The sequence below is a fragment of the Chenopodium quinoa genome, unplaced genomic scaffold, assembly GCF_001683475.1.
Source record: "Chenopodium quinoa cultivar QQ74 unplaced genomic scaffold, ASM168347v1, whole genome shotgun sequence".
Classification (NCBI taxonomy): Eukaryota; Viridiplantae; Streptophyta; class Magnoliopsida; order Caryophyllales; family Amaranthaceae; genus Chenopodium; species Chenopodium quinoa.
Window position 1 is genome coordinate 940,678 of NW_018742238.1, and position 15,384 is coordinate 956,061.

General features: G+C 35.4%; 1 protein-coding gene across 3 annotated transcripts; it reads left to right on the plus strand.

Annotated features, from left to right (window-relative positions):
• The first annotated feature begins 1,204 nt into the window (after window positions 1-1,204).
• On the plus strand, window positions 1,205-9,435 carry LOC110735200. Of its 3 annotated transcripts, none has more exons than XM_021915393.1 (7): window positions 1,205-1,433; window positions 2,183-2,744; window positions 3,557-3,717; window positions 3,936-4,019; window positions 5,744-6,000; window positions 7,630-7,850; window positions 8,720-9,435. In XM_021915393.1, exons 2-7 carry the CDS (start codon window positions 2,394-2,396, stop codon window positions 9,071-9,073), a joined length of 1,428 nt encoding a protein of 475 aa, XP_021771085.1. In that variant the 5' UTR covers window positions 1,205-1,433; window positions 2,183-2,393; the 3' UTR covers window positions 9,074-9,435. The 3 variants fall into 3 exon arrangements, with proteins under 3 accessions (XP_021771085.1, XP_021771076.1, XP_021771070.1); XM_021915384.1 differs by having other exon boundaries at window positions 1,207-1,465; window positions 3,933-4,019; XM_021915378.1 differs by having other exon boundaries at window positions 1,207-1,433; window positions 3,933-4,019.
• The last annotated feature ends 5,949 nt before the right edge of the window (window positions 9,436-15,384 follow it).

A 15,384-nucleotide genomic window follows, 5' to 3' on the forward strand; every position in this document is an offset into this window, starting at 1 on the left:
TTGGATCCACCATTTGTATAGAAATATTGGGCATTATAGAAATTAAAATAAGATTCTAAACCAAAATTTTTATTGAAAATAAAACTCTAAAATAACTTTTTTATCCTATTAAATATATCCAATTTTTTTTTATCCTATCCTGTAAAAATTTATTCAAATAAACATATGTGTAATAATAATAATTAATTGTCGTCTACGTGGCGCGACACTTGGCGAAAAGTTGGAATGCCAAGTGAAAATATATTCAAATAAATCATACGTGTCATACTAATAATTAATTGTCGTCTATGTGGCGCAACACTTGGCGAAAAGTTGGAATGCTAAGTGTCGCTGTCTCGTGGACTAGTTAAATATTTAGCTTTATATATTTGTTATATGATTGAACATCGAGGTAGTTCAGTTCAAGTTTAGTGATTTCGGATAGAATTTAGCTCCTTAGAGTTGGATCTTTTGTTTTTCAGCTGATATACTTATATTGAATACTCCGTATAATCATTGTTAGATACATTGATTATTATTTGGCCAGTTCAGTTTAAAACGGGTCAATTTAAATAAGGTTAATTGGGAAAATTTGTCAATTGCAGCTTTAAAAAAAAATTGAAAATTGATGCCCAAAAGTACTAATAATTTGTTAATTGCCACCCAATTCAATTTTCCCTCGATTTGCATGTCGAAAAATGTTCGGTTAAGGTTTTAGCCTTTTAGGAGTCATTTTAGTACTTTAGGATCCAAATTGAGCTCGAAATTAGTAAAAAATTAACGTAAGTGTTTCGTTTTGCGGCAAAAATATAGTTGCACACAAATCAATACATTTCTTTATATGCAAAACGAGGTACTTACGTTGACTTTTTGCTCCGTGCTTAATTTGGATTCTTAAGGGGTAAAATGACCCCTAAAACCTTAACGAAATATTTTTTGACATGCAAATCAAGATAGAAATTGGATTGGATGAGAATTAACAAGTTTCTTTACTTTTGGACTGTAATTTTCAATTTTTTAAAATGACTGCAATTTGTAAAATATAAATTTTTAAATGGTTCAAGTGAAACTTAGATTTAAAATCGAGTTATTTCGTATCACGGATTGGGTAACTTATGGGTTTGTTGTGCCAGGTCGAGTCGTGATTCATATGGGCCGACTTTCTAAGCAAAGATGTCCAATCCATTTTTCTGGTAATATTCACTCCATAATTGGCGGGTCGAATAACACAATCCTTTGTCTTTGTCTCACTTTCAATTCTCTGGGTCTTTCTCTCTTTTTCTCAAGAAGTACATACAAACTGGATTTTCCAAATTCTTACCACATTACCAAAATTTCCCCCAATATCATCAAAAGCCTTAACCTTTTTGAGTTCTCGAACAATACCCAGTTCACAAATTTGCCAAATTGTTTCACCTTTCTTCTGAATTATTCGAATCCATTACTTAATATTGGTTAGTTACTATTCCTAATTTGATAAACGTTGGTAATTTCATCCGCATATTTATTCCTTACTTTGCTTTCAATTTTACTTAATTCCCAATAATTTTCTAATTAGGTTTCTAATTTCCTTTCCCCAAAATTTAGTTTTGTATTTCTTCTTTCTAGTAGATTTTGTTTAATTATCTTTCATTTGTATATTTACTGTAAATTTATATTTTGAGAGCGATGAAATTGTGTGTGATTGATGAATAATGTTTATAGAATTTTGGTGAGTTTATTCTGATAATTTAGAAGTGTATTTATTTGTTTGGAGTTGAAAATTATGACGATTGAATAATTTGTATTCCATTTATCAACTTAAGCATTGTAGATTTGTAGGTATCCTTAATATTTTGAAAATTTGATTGTCCAATATTATTAGTAGGCTATGTCAATTTAGCTATATACTCATTCTAGTAAATCAACTCATTGACATTGGATAGAATTTGGAATACAAATCAACAATAGCCTACGAAATCTTAGCAATTTTCGCGCTTTTTAGGTTGCTAGCTAGCTGAGCCAGTGATGAATTTTTGTTCCGTAGCAAAATGCTTTTGATGAATTATCTTGTGTAAACTTGGTGTATTTCCAAAGGCCAGAATAATCTTAAGAATTTAGGTAATTTAATGTTATTTGTTCTCTGTAAATTAGCAGAGATTTTGTTAATTTAGATGAAGTTTTCTTCTTACATATGTTCGTTTTTTGTCCGTGCGTGTGGCAGTTGATGCTGAAGAATATGACATCTCCATCAGAGATGAGGGTTTTATATGACAATCAGGATTGGAGTTCTTGATTTTGGGTACGCTGCTCGCAACAACACATCTCATTATGGATTCTGAATCTGAGGTGTTGTTATCCTATTTTTCATGTTGTGAATTGACTTCTTGAGTGTGCTTGTGGGGAAAGTGAGTGAGAATTTTTTAGCACTGTCGATGGAGGATTCCTTGGGTGCTCCTGATAATAATAGAAAGGGGCTCAAGCGTATTGTGGTTTGTGGAAAAACTGTACCCTTTAAATGTTTGGTTGCGTCCATCCCAAAGAATTCAATGAAAGCTTTGCAACGTATCGTTAATGTGGAAAAAAATATATTGGGCAAGGCCACTTTCACTGAAGCTGGACTTTTCCTCCTGAAAGTTGCAGTTCTGGAGGCAGTGAGGAGGTTTTCTCAGGCTCACTGTCCGTTCTTATGGCGCAGTCTTCAGGCTTTGCAATTTCTTTGTTTACCTCCACTTAAATGGATTCAGAAGTGGGGATTATTTAGGGGTTTGGTTAAGTCCATGCAGGTTGGTCCACTACTCTCAAGGCATATGTGTGTCTTGTTAAATTATGTCTTGTACTAAATGGTGTGTCATTTATTTTATAAAATCATACTTGTATATGATATAATCTTAGGTTTCTATACATTATTTGAAACTCTTGAGAGCTTCAATAAAGAAAAGTGTTTCATGGTTGAAGTTGAAGGAAGCTTTCTGTGTTTGCATCTTTAATTAGTACAATACGATATCAGGTGCGTCTAAAGGATTCATTGTCACATTGGCGGCATTCTTGTGTATTTGCTTGTTTTTATTTTTTGCGATCCTGAAACAACAGTGCTTTTGACGGAGATATCTTTGAATTGTTGGGCTTTTGGCACTAGTCAGTCTTGCAATCAATCTTGCAGTATGAGAAATAGGCTAAAAAGAACTAAAAATCCTCAAGAAAACCAAGGAACTTAAGCACAGAAAAAGGGAGAAACAAGACAGAGGGATGAGTCTGTTTAAAAAGTCTTTTTAGGCTCACAAAGTTTAATTGATGAACTTTGAATGGTAAACTGAATGTTGAAAAAATTCCTTAGTGCTTGTACCAACGCATTTCCAAGCATGAACCCGTATGCTGAAGAGAAATAATTTAATGGTTTTTGTAGGGGAGTAACTCATAGTGAGCAAATTAAACAATGTGTGTTTATCTCTTGTAAGGTGAAAGCTTTTCCCTTGGGATGCTGCTCTTTACTTGTTCTTACAGAAAGTTGCTAATTATTAGTTCTTCTTGCGTATAGGTGTGATTTGATATTCTTTGATTTGATTTATTTTTCTACAATCATGTTGTTTTGTGATAGGCTTTATCGAGACCACTTTTACTTCTCTCAGTTGCGACACCCTTCTCTAATCAATCAGACAATGTTGAAGAAGATCCAGGAAATTCAGAATCTTCAGATGCTTTTCAGCCAAGGACTGATCCACAAGCTGATTCCTTGACCAATGTAGCATCAGATTCAAGGTGATCAATGTTGCAAATTTTCGGATATCATTCTGATGTGTATCTACTTTTGACTTTCATCATACTTGTATTCTATTCAGCTCTCAAAGAGTTACTTCTCCATGATTTTCCATCACTATCTTCTCTCTTTCACTTTTTGGAGTCGTCCCAAAATTATCTTTAAACTTTCCATTTTACACTCATTACCTCTTTGTTTTGTTTATGATACCTGTCAGCGGAGTAATTGAAATTCAAGCCCCGGAGAAATGGATGTTGCAACTTTTTGCTGAGCTAGAAAAGGAGGGAATTGTTCTGCCAGAGAGGTGATTACATTTCATTTATGATACTTTTATGGTTTTGTAGCTGTTCCTACTATCAATTTAGTGCCTAGGCTTTAAAGAGAAATCCTTTATACACCATCTTACTTTCTTTCTTTCTTTCTTGCTTGCTTTCCTGCTCGATTATTTGAGTTTAGTGGTATCAAAACAAGTTGCTCATAGTCATAAAATAAATTGATTCTGTAATTCTAAATATGGCTTTCCTATAACTGATCGTGCACATGTAAAACTTGTTATGCCTGAACCATGGTGCAAGGCTAAAAGATCGCCATGTTATCATGACTACTGTAACCTTCAACCTCCGTTACCCTCAAAACTGAAAGACCATTGATTGCCAGCATTTTCCATTTTGGCTGACGTGCAAATTCAATCCTGTTGCTGCTGTGGCTGTGTTTCTATTTTTTTTTTTTTTTTTGGGTTTTTCTATATAGTAACCTCTAATTTCACTTTTCTACGTTGTGCCCCTTCATTTAGAACTTTCTACACTGTAACCCAAAAATACATGTAGTTTCTATACAGTAACCTTACTGTTAAAAAATTTCGTTAGTGGGGTCCACTCTTCACTTATTAATATTTTTTTTTATCGATTTGCGTGTTGGAAAGTGTTCCGTTAAAGATTTTGGGGCCTATTTTGGATCTTAAGGGTCCAAATTGAGCTCAGATTTGACAAAAAAATAACGTAAATATCTCATTTTGCGTATTAAAAACGTAAACACGTAAATCGAGACATTTCTTAATACGCAAAATGAGATGTTTACATGTTTTTTTTTTTTTTTTCTCTCAAATCTGAGCTCAATTTGAACCCTTAAGGGCCAATGTAGTCCCCAAAACCTTTAATGGAACACTTTACAACACTCAAATCGATAAAAAAATATTAATAAGTGGAGAGTGGACCCCACTAATGGAATTTTTAAACGGCGGGATAATGGCAAGGTTACTGTATAGAAACTAAACGTAATTTGGGGTTACAGTGTGGAAAGTTCTAAATGGAGGGGCACAACATAGAAAAGTGAAAATTAGAGGGTTACTAGGTAGAAAAACCCTTTTTTTTTTAAGGTGGCTTAGAGATGACAAAATATTTTAAGAAAAAGTACATATAGATAAGTTCAGAATATTTAAGTTTTTCAGAAAATTTCATATTAATTCAGATAATATCATACAAATTCAGGTAAAATAAGTTCAGACAAAATAATGTAAGGTTAAATAAGTTCACACAATATAGTATAAGTTTAAACAAAATCAGATGAACCAAAGTACCAAACGGTGCTTTAGTATGTTAACTATGATATGCCATTTTTAGGAAAATGTTGGAGAAAGAATAAGTCATTGGCAAAAGTTTACCTCAAGAGAAGTGTTTATTTATTTTTCTATCTCTTAAAAAATCTGCTTAAACCCAAATTGAGTAGGGAAGGCATAGTCGTAGATTTGTACATAATATAGAAATTGAGATAATATGGTTGACGAGCTTGTGGTTGCAAGACTTGCAACTGTGCTGCATGTTCTGCAGTACAAAGTACTCTCTCCGTCCTCAAATAATCTTCATTTTAGGTTTGGACACACACACACTAAGGAGTTTGGTAGGATGGGCTGAGAGTGTGAAAGAAATAGATTTAGTGGAGGAGTCCTTTTCACATGTTTGAGTGGGAAAATTTTCCATTTTAGGTAACAAGGAAGATTTTAATAAAAATGTTGATGTAACCTTTCTGCAGGATTACTGAGGATGACCTTTGTAGATTATATCATGTTGCGAAAGGTAATTTCTCAAGATTCTTATCTTCGGTCAAAAGAACAATCAACTGGAGGCAAAATTATAGGTTTATGTCGGTGCAAGAGCTTGAAGAATGGTCGGAGATGGTGTTTTGGCATGGATATGATATTAAGAGACACCCTTGCTTAATTGTTCGTGTTCAAGCTGCATGCTCTTTTATGATGTCCGGGGAAAGATATCGCTTGCCTGAAGTACTTGGTATGAATATAAAACATAGTAATGCTTGTTATTGTGTAGCACAATATATTTTTCCTTTCTTGATTGACAACAGGCTCTCAGTTTTTTCAAAGTTGAGAATAGTTGGTTTGAACTTAGAACATATTTTGTACTCAGCATATATTTGTATCACTGACAAATTTGAGCTGCTTTTATTTTTGTCTGATACTTAGATTTTATTCTATTATGTGCTTATTTATACTCCATTAACAAAAACACACATATCAAGGTAGTTCAATATCCCACAAAATGGAGGAAGTTGTTTGTCTAGTCCACCTTGTGTAACAGAACTTCAGTACTTCCATGATCAACCAATTAACGTTATTCATTTCTTAGAAATTAGAACTACATGTAAAATATAACGTTCTAGGAAGTATTACTTCCTATGTTCAACCAAAAGGCTGCTATGAGACATTAAACAGAACAATATTGATATTGACTTATTGACATTTCCTAAATTTAAATTTGGAATATTTCAGTTCTATCAGGATTGGAGTTGCTTGTTTGGAATTAATATCAGCTGCATTAAATTTGTGTGGGAGCTATTTATATATGTTGCTCGACTTCTTGTAATTTTGTCTCTTTTTAGTGATCAGATAGGCAGAACATTTTAGTGTTTTGTCGTTTTATCTTGAATTCAGATACAACTACCCTCAAAGGATTTTGTACTGACTGATTCATTGCCTCAGCATGTTCTGAGCAGAAAAGGGGGTCTTAAGACCATCCCAAAGAACGAACTCTGACCCTTTGAGATGATGCTGGAGGCAGGGGAGAGAGGGATGATGATAGGGTGAAGAACCGGAGGAGAGAAGTGTGAGGAGAGAGGAGGTGGGGGGGGGGGGGGTTGGCTGTAGCCTCTAGTTTTAGGTCAGATTATATGGTTATATTAGAAAGGGGCAACTTTTTTATTAGATGAAGTACGGTTAAGTGGTTAACATTTTCCCTGTTTCCCTTAATTATATAAAAATACCTTGATTGGTCAATTTTTAGTTCCTCCATTTACTTTCTTTTTCCACTTTGATTTCAGCATTGTACTTTTTTACTCTTCTTTTTTAATATGCTTCTTCTATACGGGCTATACCTTTAATGCTGCGATATAAAAAACAAACTGTACTGTCTGTTTTTTTTTTTTTTTTTAGTTTTTTTTTTTATTATAATGACAATGCTCTTCCTGCGTGTCCAACTTTGTGACAGTGCCTTAGCGTCCTTGAGGTATAGAATTAGTGTATAGGATCTTGATAAATAGCTGTATTTAATACCCATGTCTAGCCTAGAAGAAGTGGTTGCAAGACTTGCAACTTAAAACATTCTTTTGACTTTCACATGTTGCTTTTATTTTTCATTAAATATTATTTCTTGTAGCTAGTTGGCCTATAATAACTCAAGCAAAATCCTATGGCAATAACGTGTGATTGGAAATTCATTTTAGTACATCCCAAACTGTTCAAAATTGACATGGGGCAAAGTCAATTTCCTAGGGCAAATTAAGGGATAAACAGTTGGCCGACACCATGCAAATAGCATGGGACATTGGGAATATATACTATCAGCACTGCAAAATTTTTTTTCTTAAGAGCAAACTTTGATTGCTTACTTTTTCTTTTTGATTAGTTTCTCAGATAGAGTATGGGATTCTCCACCTAGTTCATGCAGAAGATCCTGTACTCACAGTACTGATGGACTGTGACGGATTAAGTCCATTTGGTTTCCCTATACACATGATGAGATCCTGTGCTATGCTTTTGCAAGACCATTATCCAAATCGGCTTGCTGCTTTATTTGTTGTACGACTGCCTCCCATCGCTCGTGTGATTGCACAAACACTTTTTCAGGTGAGCTGTTCTGATGTTATTCATGCCGTTATCTCTTCCTACATGCTTTATGTATGGTTTCCAGTGTCATTATTACATTATACACTTGTCAGATTATTATAATCTGAAGTATGGGTATCTGCTATTTGTACTGTAAAGAGACAGTTATTACAATCAGTGGCAAGGAAGGGATATGTCTAAACCTTTTTGCCAACCATCTATTGCATGAATTAACTTTGCATGTATGCACATACTCATACAAAATATTTAGGATTTCCAGGGATTCAGTGTTTGTATGTTCTAGTGTGGGACAACAGGTATGATGATTTTGCTTCTGCTACTTTCTGAATTCCACTGCTCTTACATGAGGATTGGGATGGAGCAGGCCAACAGGGCCTATATCTTAATCAGACCTTATAAGACAGATAAAAGGACTCATCTTGGTTATTGTTATCGGAAAAATAAGCTATGCGTTATGAAGTTTTACTTAAAATCTTTACTTACCAATACATTTGGAAAATACAAAGATTGAGACTTTAATTAGTAACTAGCCCACACAATGTAATTTGAATTTGGAATGGTTAAAAGTGTGATCAGCTGAGAAATGCGGCATACACATCTGGATTCTCCTTTCTGTTTTCAGAAAGTGAGCATTTGCCTATGTACTGTTGTTTATATGCCCCCTAGATGGGGGAGAACTGTAGCATTTGGGTTAAATTATTAACTATGGCCTGTTAACGAAAAAGTAAAAAGTGGATAACTTTTGAGTTTGGTCTCAGTGGATTACCTTTGAGTTGTAATCGAACAATTTTAGCTTCAATCCCTTCTCATTCAGAAGGAAACCAAATTCTATCTGCAGTTGAGTCAATACTGTTTTGTGCTGTTACCAGGTGTTGAGACCAGGAACAAGGCGGAAACTTCGAATTTTGGGGGAGGACTACCAAAAGGTTTTGTCAGAGTATCTTCAGGCGCTTCCTTCATTCCTGGGCGGTGACTGCTCATGCCCAAGATGCTCAGACTCTATTGGTAAAGAGAGTAATGCTGTTGGACCGGTTATAGAATATGAGGCTGAGAATGTTTCATCCCATCCTGCTTACCGTGCTGATGACTTTGAATCTATTAAATGTGATAAGGTATTGAAAAGCATCATTATCGGCCTTCTCCTTCTTCTGCTATACATTGTGTTGACTGTTCGGTTTCATAGCCTGGAAGGCATAAATCTGTACAAAAGAGTTGGTTGGTAGCCGGTAAAACCTTCACCTGTTTTTGACGCCTTCGTGATGAACAGACGTTATAACTTTCGTGTATAGAAATTATATACAGTGGAAGAAGTCAGAAATAAAAATGTTCCAGATTGGATGGTAATGGTTGCTTCCATAATAAAGTCATGCAGGTTTCAGGCCACACTTATGTTTAATTTTTTGGCTTCTTTTGAAATAGTTCACTTGTTTCAGTATTGTTGTGAATATGCGAATTTCAATCTAGTTTCCAAAGGATAGTATATGCCTTCCGCAATGATGAATATTCTCAGCTGCTGCATTATGTATTTATGTGTCTAATAAATTGTAGGTAGATTTAATGGGATTTTTCCCAATTTTGAATTTTTCATAAATAATAGCAAATTAAATTATCCTTTTCCTAAGTTTTTCCAGACACATTTCAGGTAAATTCACTCCAATAATTCACTCGAAATAATGCAAAGAAAAATTCTTAAAAAAGAGGCTAGACTATATGAGTATTTTTGTACTCTCTAATTAGGAAATTTTGAATTTTAAACACCACAAAAAAGCCAAAAAATGGTTTTTAACACTATAAAAAAAAAAAAACTTTTATTTTAACACCACTTAAAAAATTAAAATTTTGAAATTACCACCTAAATCCAAGTTATGTTACCGGAACAGTTAGTAGGGCCCACTCCAACGGATACTTTTTTTTATTTCCCTTTTAAGTAGTCACGATATTCTCCTTCTTCTTCCATTTTACAATTAATCTTATACTTGAAGGTTTTGAACAAAATTGCAAGAATTCGAGGAGGGGATTGCACGATAACCATAAAGAGCAAGAGATTGAAGCTGGTATGAGGTGTGTATGCACATAATTAATTGTGAAAGTTGACAAATTATAGCCCTAATTGAAATCCTTTTGTTTGATAATTAGATGCGTAATTGATGATGTTTAGCATTTAAGCATGAGTTTTCGTTCTTATTTTGTCAAATTGATGGATTAATTAGTGCATATAATACTGAATTTGCCCAATTTCAGAATTAGGGTTCATCAGAATTCAAAATTGGGGGGTTTTTGTATTAGGTAATTATAATCAAAATTAGTGTTGTAGAATGTGAATTAGTTTGTATACACATCATTGAAGGTGGTTTTTTATGTGAAATCAATGCAAGTTATGTCGTTTATTAGCTCGTCTCCTTCAAAGGACCAAAAATGCCAATGTGGTTTGCCAATGTCAAAGCTTACTAGCTGGACTAGGGAGAACCCAGGGAGGAAGTTCAGCAAATTTTTTTTATCCAATTACAGAAACAAGGGGAGCAAGGCGTTTCAATGGGTTGATCAACCTGATGGAATAGAGTGGCAAACACAGGTTATTAACAACATGTTGTTGGACAAGAAGTTGCTGAAGGGTGAAGTTAATGAATTGAAAAGGGAAGTTGATGATATCAGTGAACAAAGGAGGTGCTTGCTAAATGAAATTGACAATCTGAAGATGAGGTGCAAGGCCTTAACTGCTGACAGGAAGAAAATGAACAGAGAAGTCAAGCAAGGAAAGATGTCCTCCCTGGACTGTGTTGTTTATGTTACCATAATCATTGGTGTTGCAATGGCAGTGTGTGGGCTATGTGTAATTTAGGGGTGTTTAGTGTTGAATCTTGTCCTAAGTTGTAATGAATTTAAGGGTTGCTTATGTTTGTACCTTTTTTTAAAAAAAATTTGCTCTGAACAATGCAATGTAAGTTTGAAGGTTTGCCTTCAAATATATTAAGTTATAAACAACTATTTCAAGCAACACTTTCCCTTCAAATATATTAAATTTAGAGGCATTCATAGCCTTACAAAACTAGTGTTGTGAAAATGTTCAGAAACAAGCAATAAAACTACTGTTCATAACAAGTTAAGAGGCATTCATTGCCTTACAAAAACTGATAATATCGTTCTAAGGACTGAATTCACTAAAACATCACTGAGTCAGATTCATCTTGCTGTAAGTTTGAAGCTTTGTCCTAGTAACCACTCCACTTGGTGCTGCACTTGTTGCTGGTTGATTTAAAGGAGTTTTGGTCTGAGCTTTGGCCTTAGGTTGTTTCTTTGATGGCTCTTTAGATGGCTTACTTGACTGAACTTGATCAAAAACTTGCTTGCTTAGAGGAAGACAACTTGGTTGCTCCAATGCTATTTGGTCCTGCCCCAACTGCAGACTGTCAAAACCATAACAGTAGTACTAAGCATAGCTGAGGTTGATAAAAAAAAACAGCTTAATAATGGTAACAACATGTTAGACCAAATACCTTTTTAGTAGCCCTTAGCTGTTTCACCTTTCTCTGCTCTTCCACCCAAGGTGAGTTAATAGGCGGTATCCCTGCTGACTTTGGCATGTCAGAATCTGGTTGAGAAGGGAGTTTGCATGTCTTTGCATAATGCCCAAAGCCACCACAGTTCTTGCATTGGTTTTTCCTTTTAGATGTGCTTGCCTAGCTCCAGCAGAAGACCCCTCTCTATGTTCCAGCTTTCTCTTCTTACTTTTTGGTCTCCTTGGCTGAACTTTGATTACTGGTGGCTGTGGTTCTCTCATTTGAACTCTTTCCCAGTGCTTTGGTCAGGCATAAGCTGAAGTGGGGGTTCATATGCTTCCCTGTACTTGTCCAGAGTGTAGCAGCTATGAACATATGCTTCTATGTCTGCCATACTGTCCAATATGCAAGCATATGCATGCACATAGGGAATTCCAGTTAATTCTCAGTGGTAACAACTACAAGTGCAGTTAGCTAAGTCAACTAACACCTGGTCATCTTTCAGCTGCACCTCATAGATTTCCCCCCTTGATGGTTGCACTACACAAGACCTAGCTACATACTCAATCCTCTCCAACAACTTCCTCACATATGGCACCAAGTTGCCTGTCATGTGCTTTGAATCCTCCCACTTCTCATTGTTCATGTGCATCATGTATCCTCATCCATTCCATCTGGGTGAGGATAGGCTTGTCTCTTGCATCCCTTATCACTGCATTGAAAGTCTCAAACATGTTATTCAACAACGTGTTAGACTTGCAGTTTGGTGTGAAAGCATGTCTAGACCAATGATGAGTGGGGATGTTTTGCAAATACTCATAAGCCTCTTCAGACATGAATTTGATTGACTTCATTTGTATCTCAAACTCAAATTGATAATTTGCATTCAAAACCAACAACAACCACATTCAGACTAACTAAATGACAACATAGGTAAACAAAATAGGAACATGTTGTACAAATAAACAAAGTAGGAACTTACAAAAGTTGTTGCCCTTGCTGCACTCCAGAATAGTTATTTGAACACTGTTCCAGTAATTTTGAGCTTGAAGTTGGCCCATATGTGCCTTACACAAAAACGAACCTCAGCCTTTGGTACAACTTCAGCCATGGCTTCAATCAAACCCTGTCAAAGATAGCTCAACTTTGTTACTAAATGGTTGCATGACATTAAACAAAAAAAAAAAAAAAAAAAAAAAAAAATGAAAGATAAGCAAAGAAAACCATACATTCTGTCTATTAGACATGAAGGTGAAGCCAGCTCCTTGATCCCCACCAAGCATCTCAAGTAGAGACTCAAAGAACCACACCCAAGTTTCTTTATTTTCTATCTCCACTGTAGCCCAAGCTATAAGGAATAGGCTGTTATTTCCATCCTTAGCCACAACAACTAGAATTTGTCCTGGGTAAGCACCTTTAAGGTGGCACCGTGGCAGCCATCCACACCAATGAGTGGCCTGCAACCCCTCAAAAACCCATCTCTTAAAGGCCTCAAACATATGAACATCCTTAGAAATAGAGGTGGCTCAGGTAAAAACCATCAACAACCACATTATATTGCAACCAGATCTAGGGTTATACCTCATAACTGCTTTTCCATAGTCCCAGATCCTAGCATATTGTTCCCTAGCTGATCTAAAGATAAGCAGCTTAGCCCTATACCTTGCTAGCCAGGCCTTGAAATAACTAACTTCTATTCCAAAGTCATTCAGGATCCTATCCTTAATCTATTTGATTCTCTAACTAGGGTTACTTCTAAAATCTTCCAAGTATCTCTCTGCTATGTAATCAGCAGTTATCATCCTATTTTTCTTGATCCTAATGCAAGTGTGTTTCAACTTTAAGATTTTAATTTGCCAGGTTTGTTGCTTAACTAATTTCCTAGCATGGACCTTAAAATAACACTTCACTCCACCCACACAAGTGCATGCAGGCATCCTACAGGTGTAGCTATTAAACCTACAGTCACATTTAGACCTACACTGCACTGTAATCCTAGTGCTATCATTATGCAAATAGAAAACTCATACCTGTTTAATTTGAACAACATGCAACCTCAATGCCTTTCTCAAACCTGAAGCATTACTGAACTTCTGCTTCAACTTCAGATCTATAGGTTTTCTAAAGTCTACAGTTGCATTAAACCATAGAGCATTGTCAATTTCTTCATCAGAACCAGCCACACTTCTGGAGTCATCAGAATCAGCCTCACCCTCTTCCTTTGACTGGATTTGACCTATGTTCAGATCCTCATTCAGTTGTGACCTGGGAGCTTTCCCTATCCCTTGATCTTTTTCACTCCCAAGACCCTTTGTAAGACTCTTATTCACCTTCTTAAGAATCTGCCCTGATATTTGAATAAACCATTCTTCATCACCTTCATCAAATTCTTCTTCTCCAGGTTCCCAATTCAAATCATCTTCACTGTACTCTGAACTTGAGTACTCAGATGCACTCCCATCATCTTCAGGGTCATCCTTGAACGCCAAAGCTTTCCCTTTCCCCTTTGCCTCCCCTCACTACCAGATGCATATATTCCAAACTTAGCTAGTTTTTCCTTCCCTGTTTTTGTGAGATGAATTGTCCTAGGTTGTGGATTGTTTTCCTCTTCAACTACTTCACTATGTGCTTTGTTTAACCTAGGACTCTTCCTAACTGGCATAGCTACACTCTTCTTTCCCTTGTTGTTGGGCTTAACTGGAGTAGATTGGGCCTGGTTAGGGTTGGGCCTAATAGGCTCTCCTGCTGTAACAAACACTTCCACATAACCTTCATTAGGGGTGAACACGGTCTGGTTTGGTGCGGTTTGAGTCCAAACCAAACCAAACCATATTATTATTGAACCCGGACCAAACCAAACCGTAATAATACGGTTTGGTGCGGTTTGGTTATGATGAGACGCCATTTTTCCTAAATATTGCCAAATAATACATCATTAACTTATAATAAAGTTTAAATAATTAGCCCAAACGGATTAAATTGTATTATAAATTTACAATGAAAATAACAATCCAAGTGCTAACACATAATACAATAACAATCAATTTATCATCATAAATTTATAATACATTATAGTCATTATTATAATTTATACATATGTCAAATTGGCAGCAACATGACAAGATTGATAACATCAGGGGCTAACAGCAAGCCAACATTATTACCACGTGTTCAAGCACTCATCCAACACCAACATATTTTTATTTTGATTATAAGTTTATGACCTACTAACTATATAGCCGTATATTCGTTTACCCTGTTGTATTTTGATTTTTCATATTCTTATTTTTTTTTTTTGAGTTTATAATAACTATTTAATTTATTTAAAAATTATATAAATATTAAAATACGGTTTACTGGTTTACAGTTTGGTTTGGTTTATAATTTTTGAAAAACCAAACCAAACTGTAAACCGTATTTTCAAAAAAAATCGAAACCAAACTGTATTTTTACAAACCGTAAACCAAACCAAATCGCTAAAATGCGGTTTGGTCCGGTTTGATTACGATTCTGACCAAACTGTGTACAGCCATAACCTTCATCATTAACTGACTCCAAAAGCCCCCTTATATCCTCACTATTCTCTATTTTCCTCTTTCCTGTGTTAAAAGTTTTACCATTTTGCCTATACCAAATGCTATAAGACATAGGTACAAGCATGTCATATTTGACATAACCATGGATAGCAACTTCCCTTATCAAATGAACATCCAACTTAGACACCTTGACATCCCTCCTCCAATAACACCACCCCCCACACCAAACAAGCAACTGCCTCTTTTTGCTGACTCTTTTGGGGACAAACCCTCCCCCACTCTTAGACAAAGATCAATTGTGTTATCACTGTTGTTGTCCATTGTCTACCAACTAGTAAACCAGTATAAAAAAGAGTACAAGTCAATATCCAATTAACAATTATAATACCATCTTAAACTAATCAATTAAGCTTATTATATCTCCAATTTCATAGCACCAAGCACAAGTTCCAATGTCATTGAATAACAACAAAAAAAACACCCTATTAAGCAACAAATTAT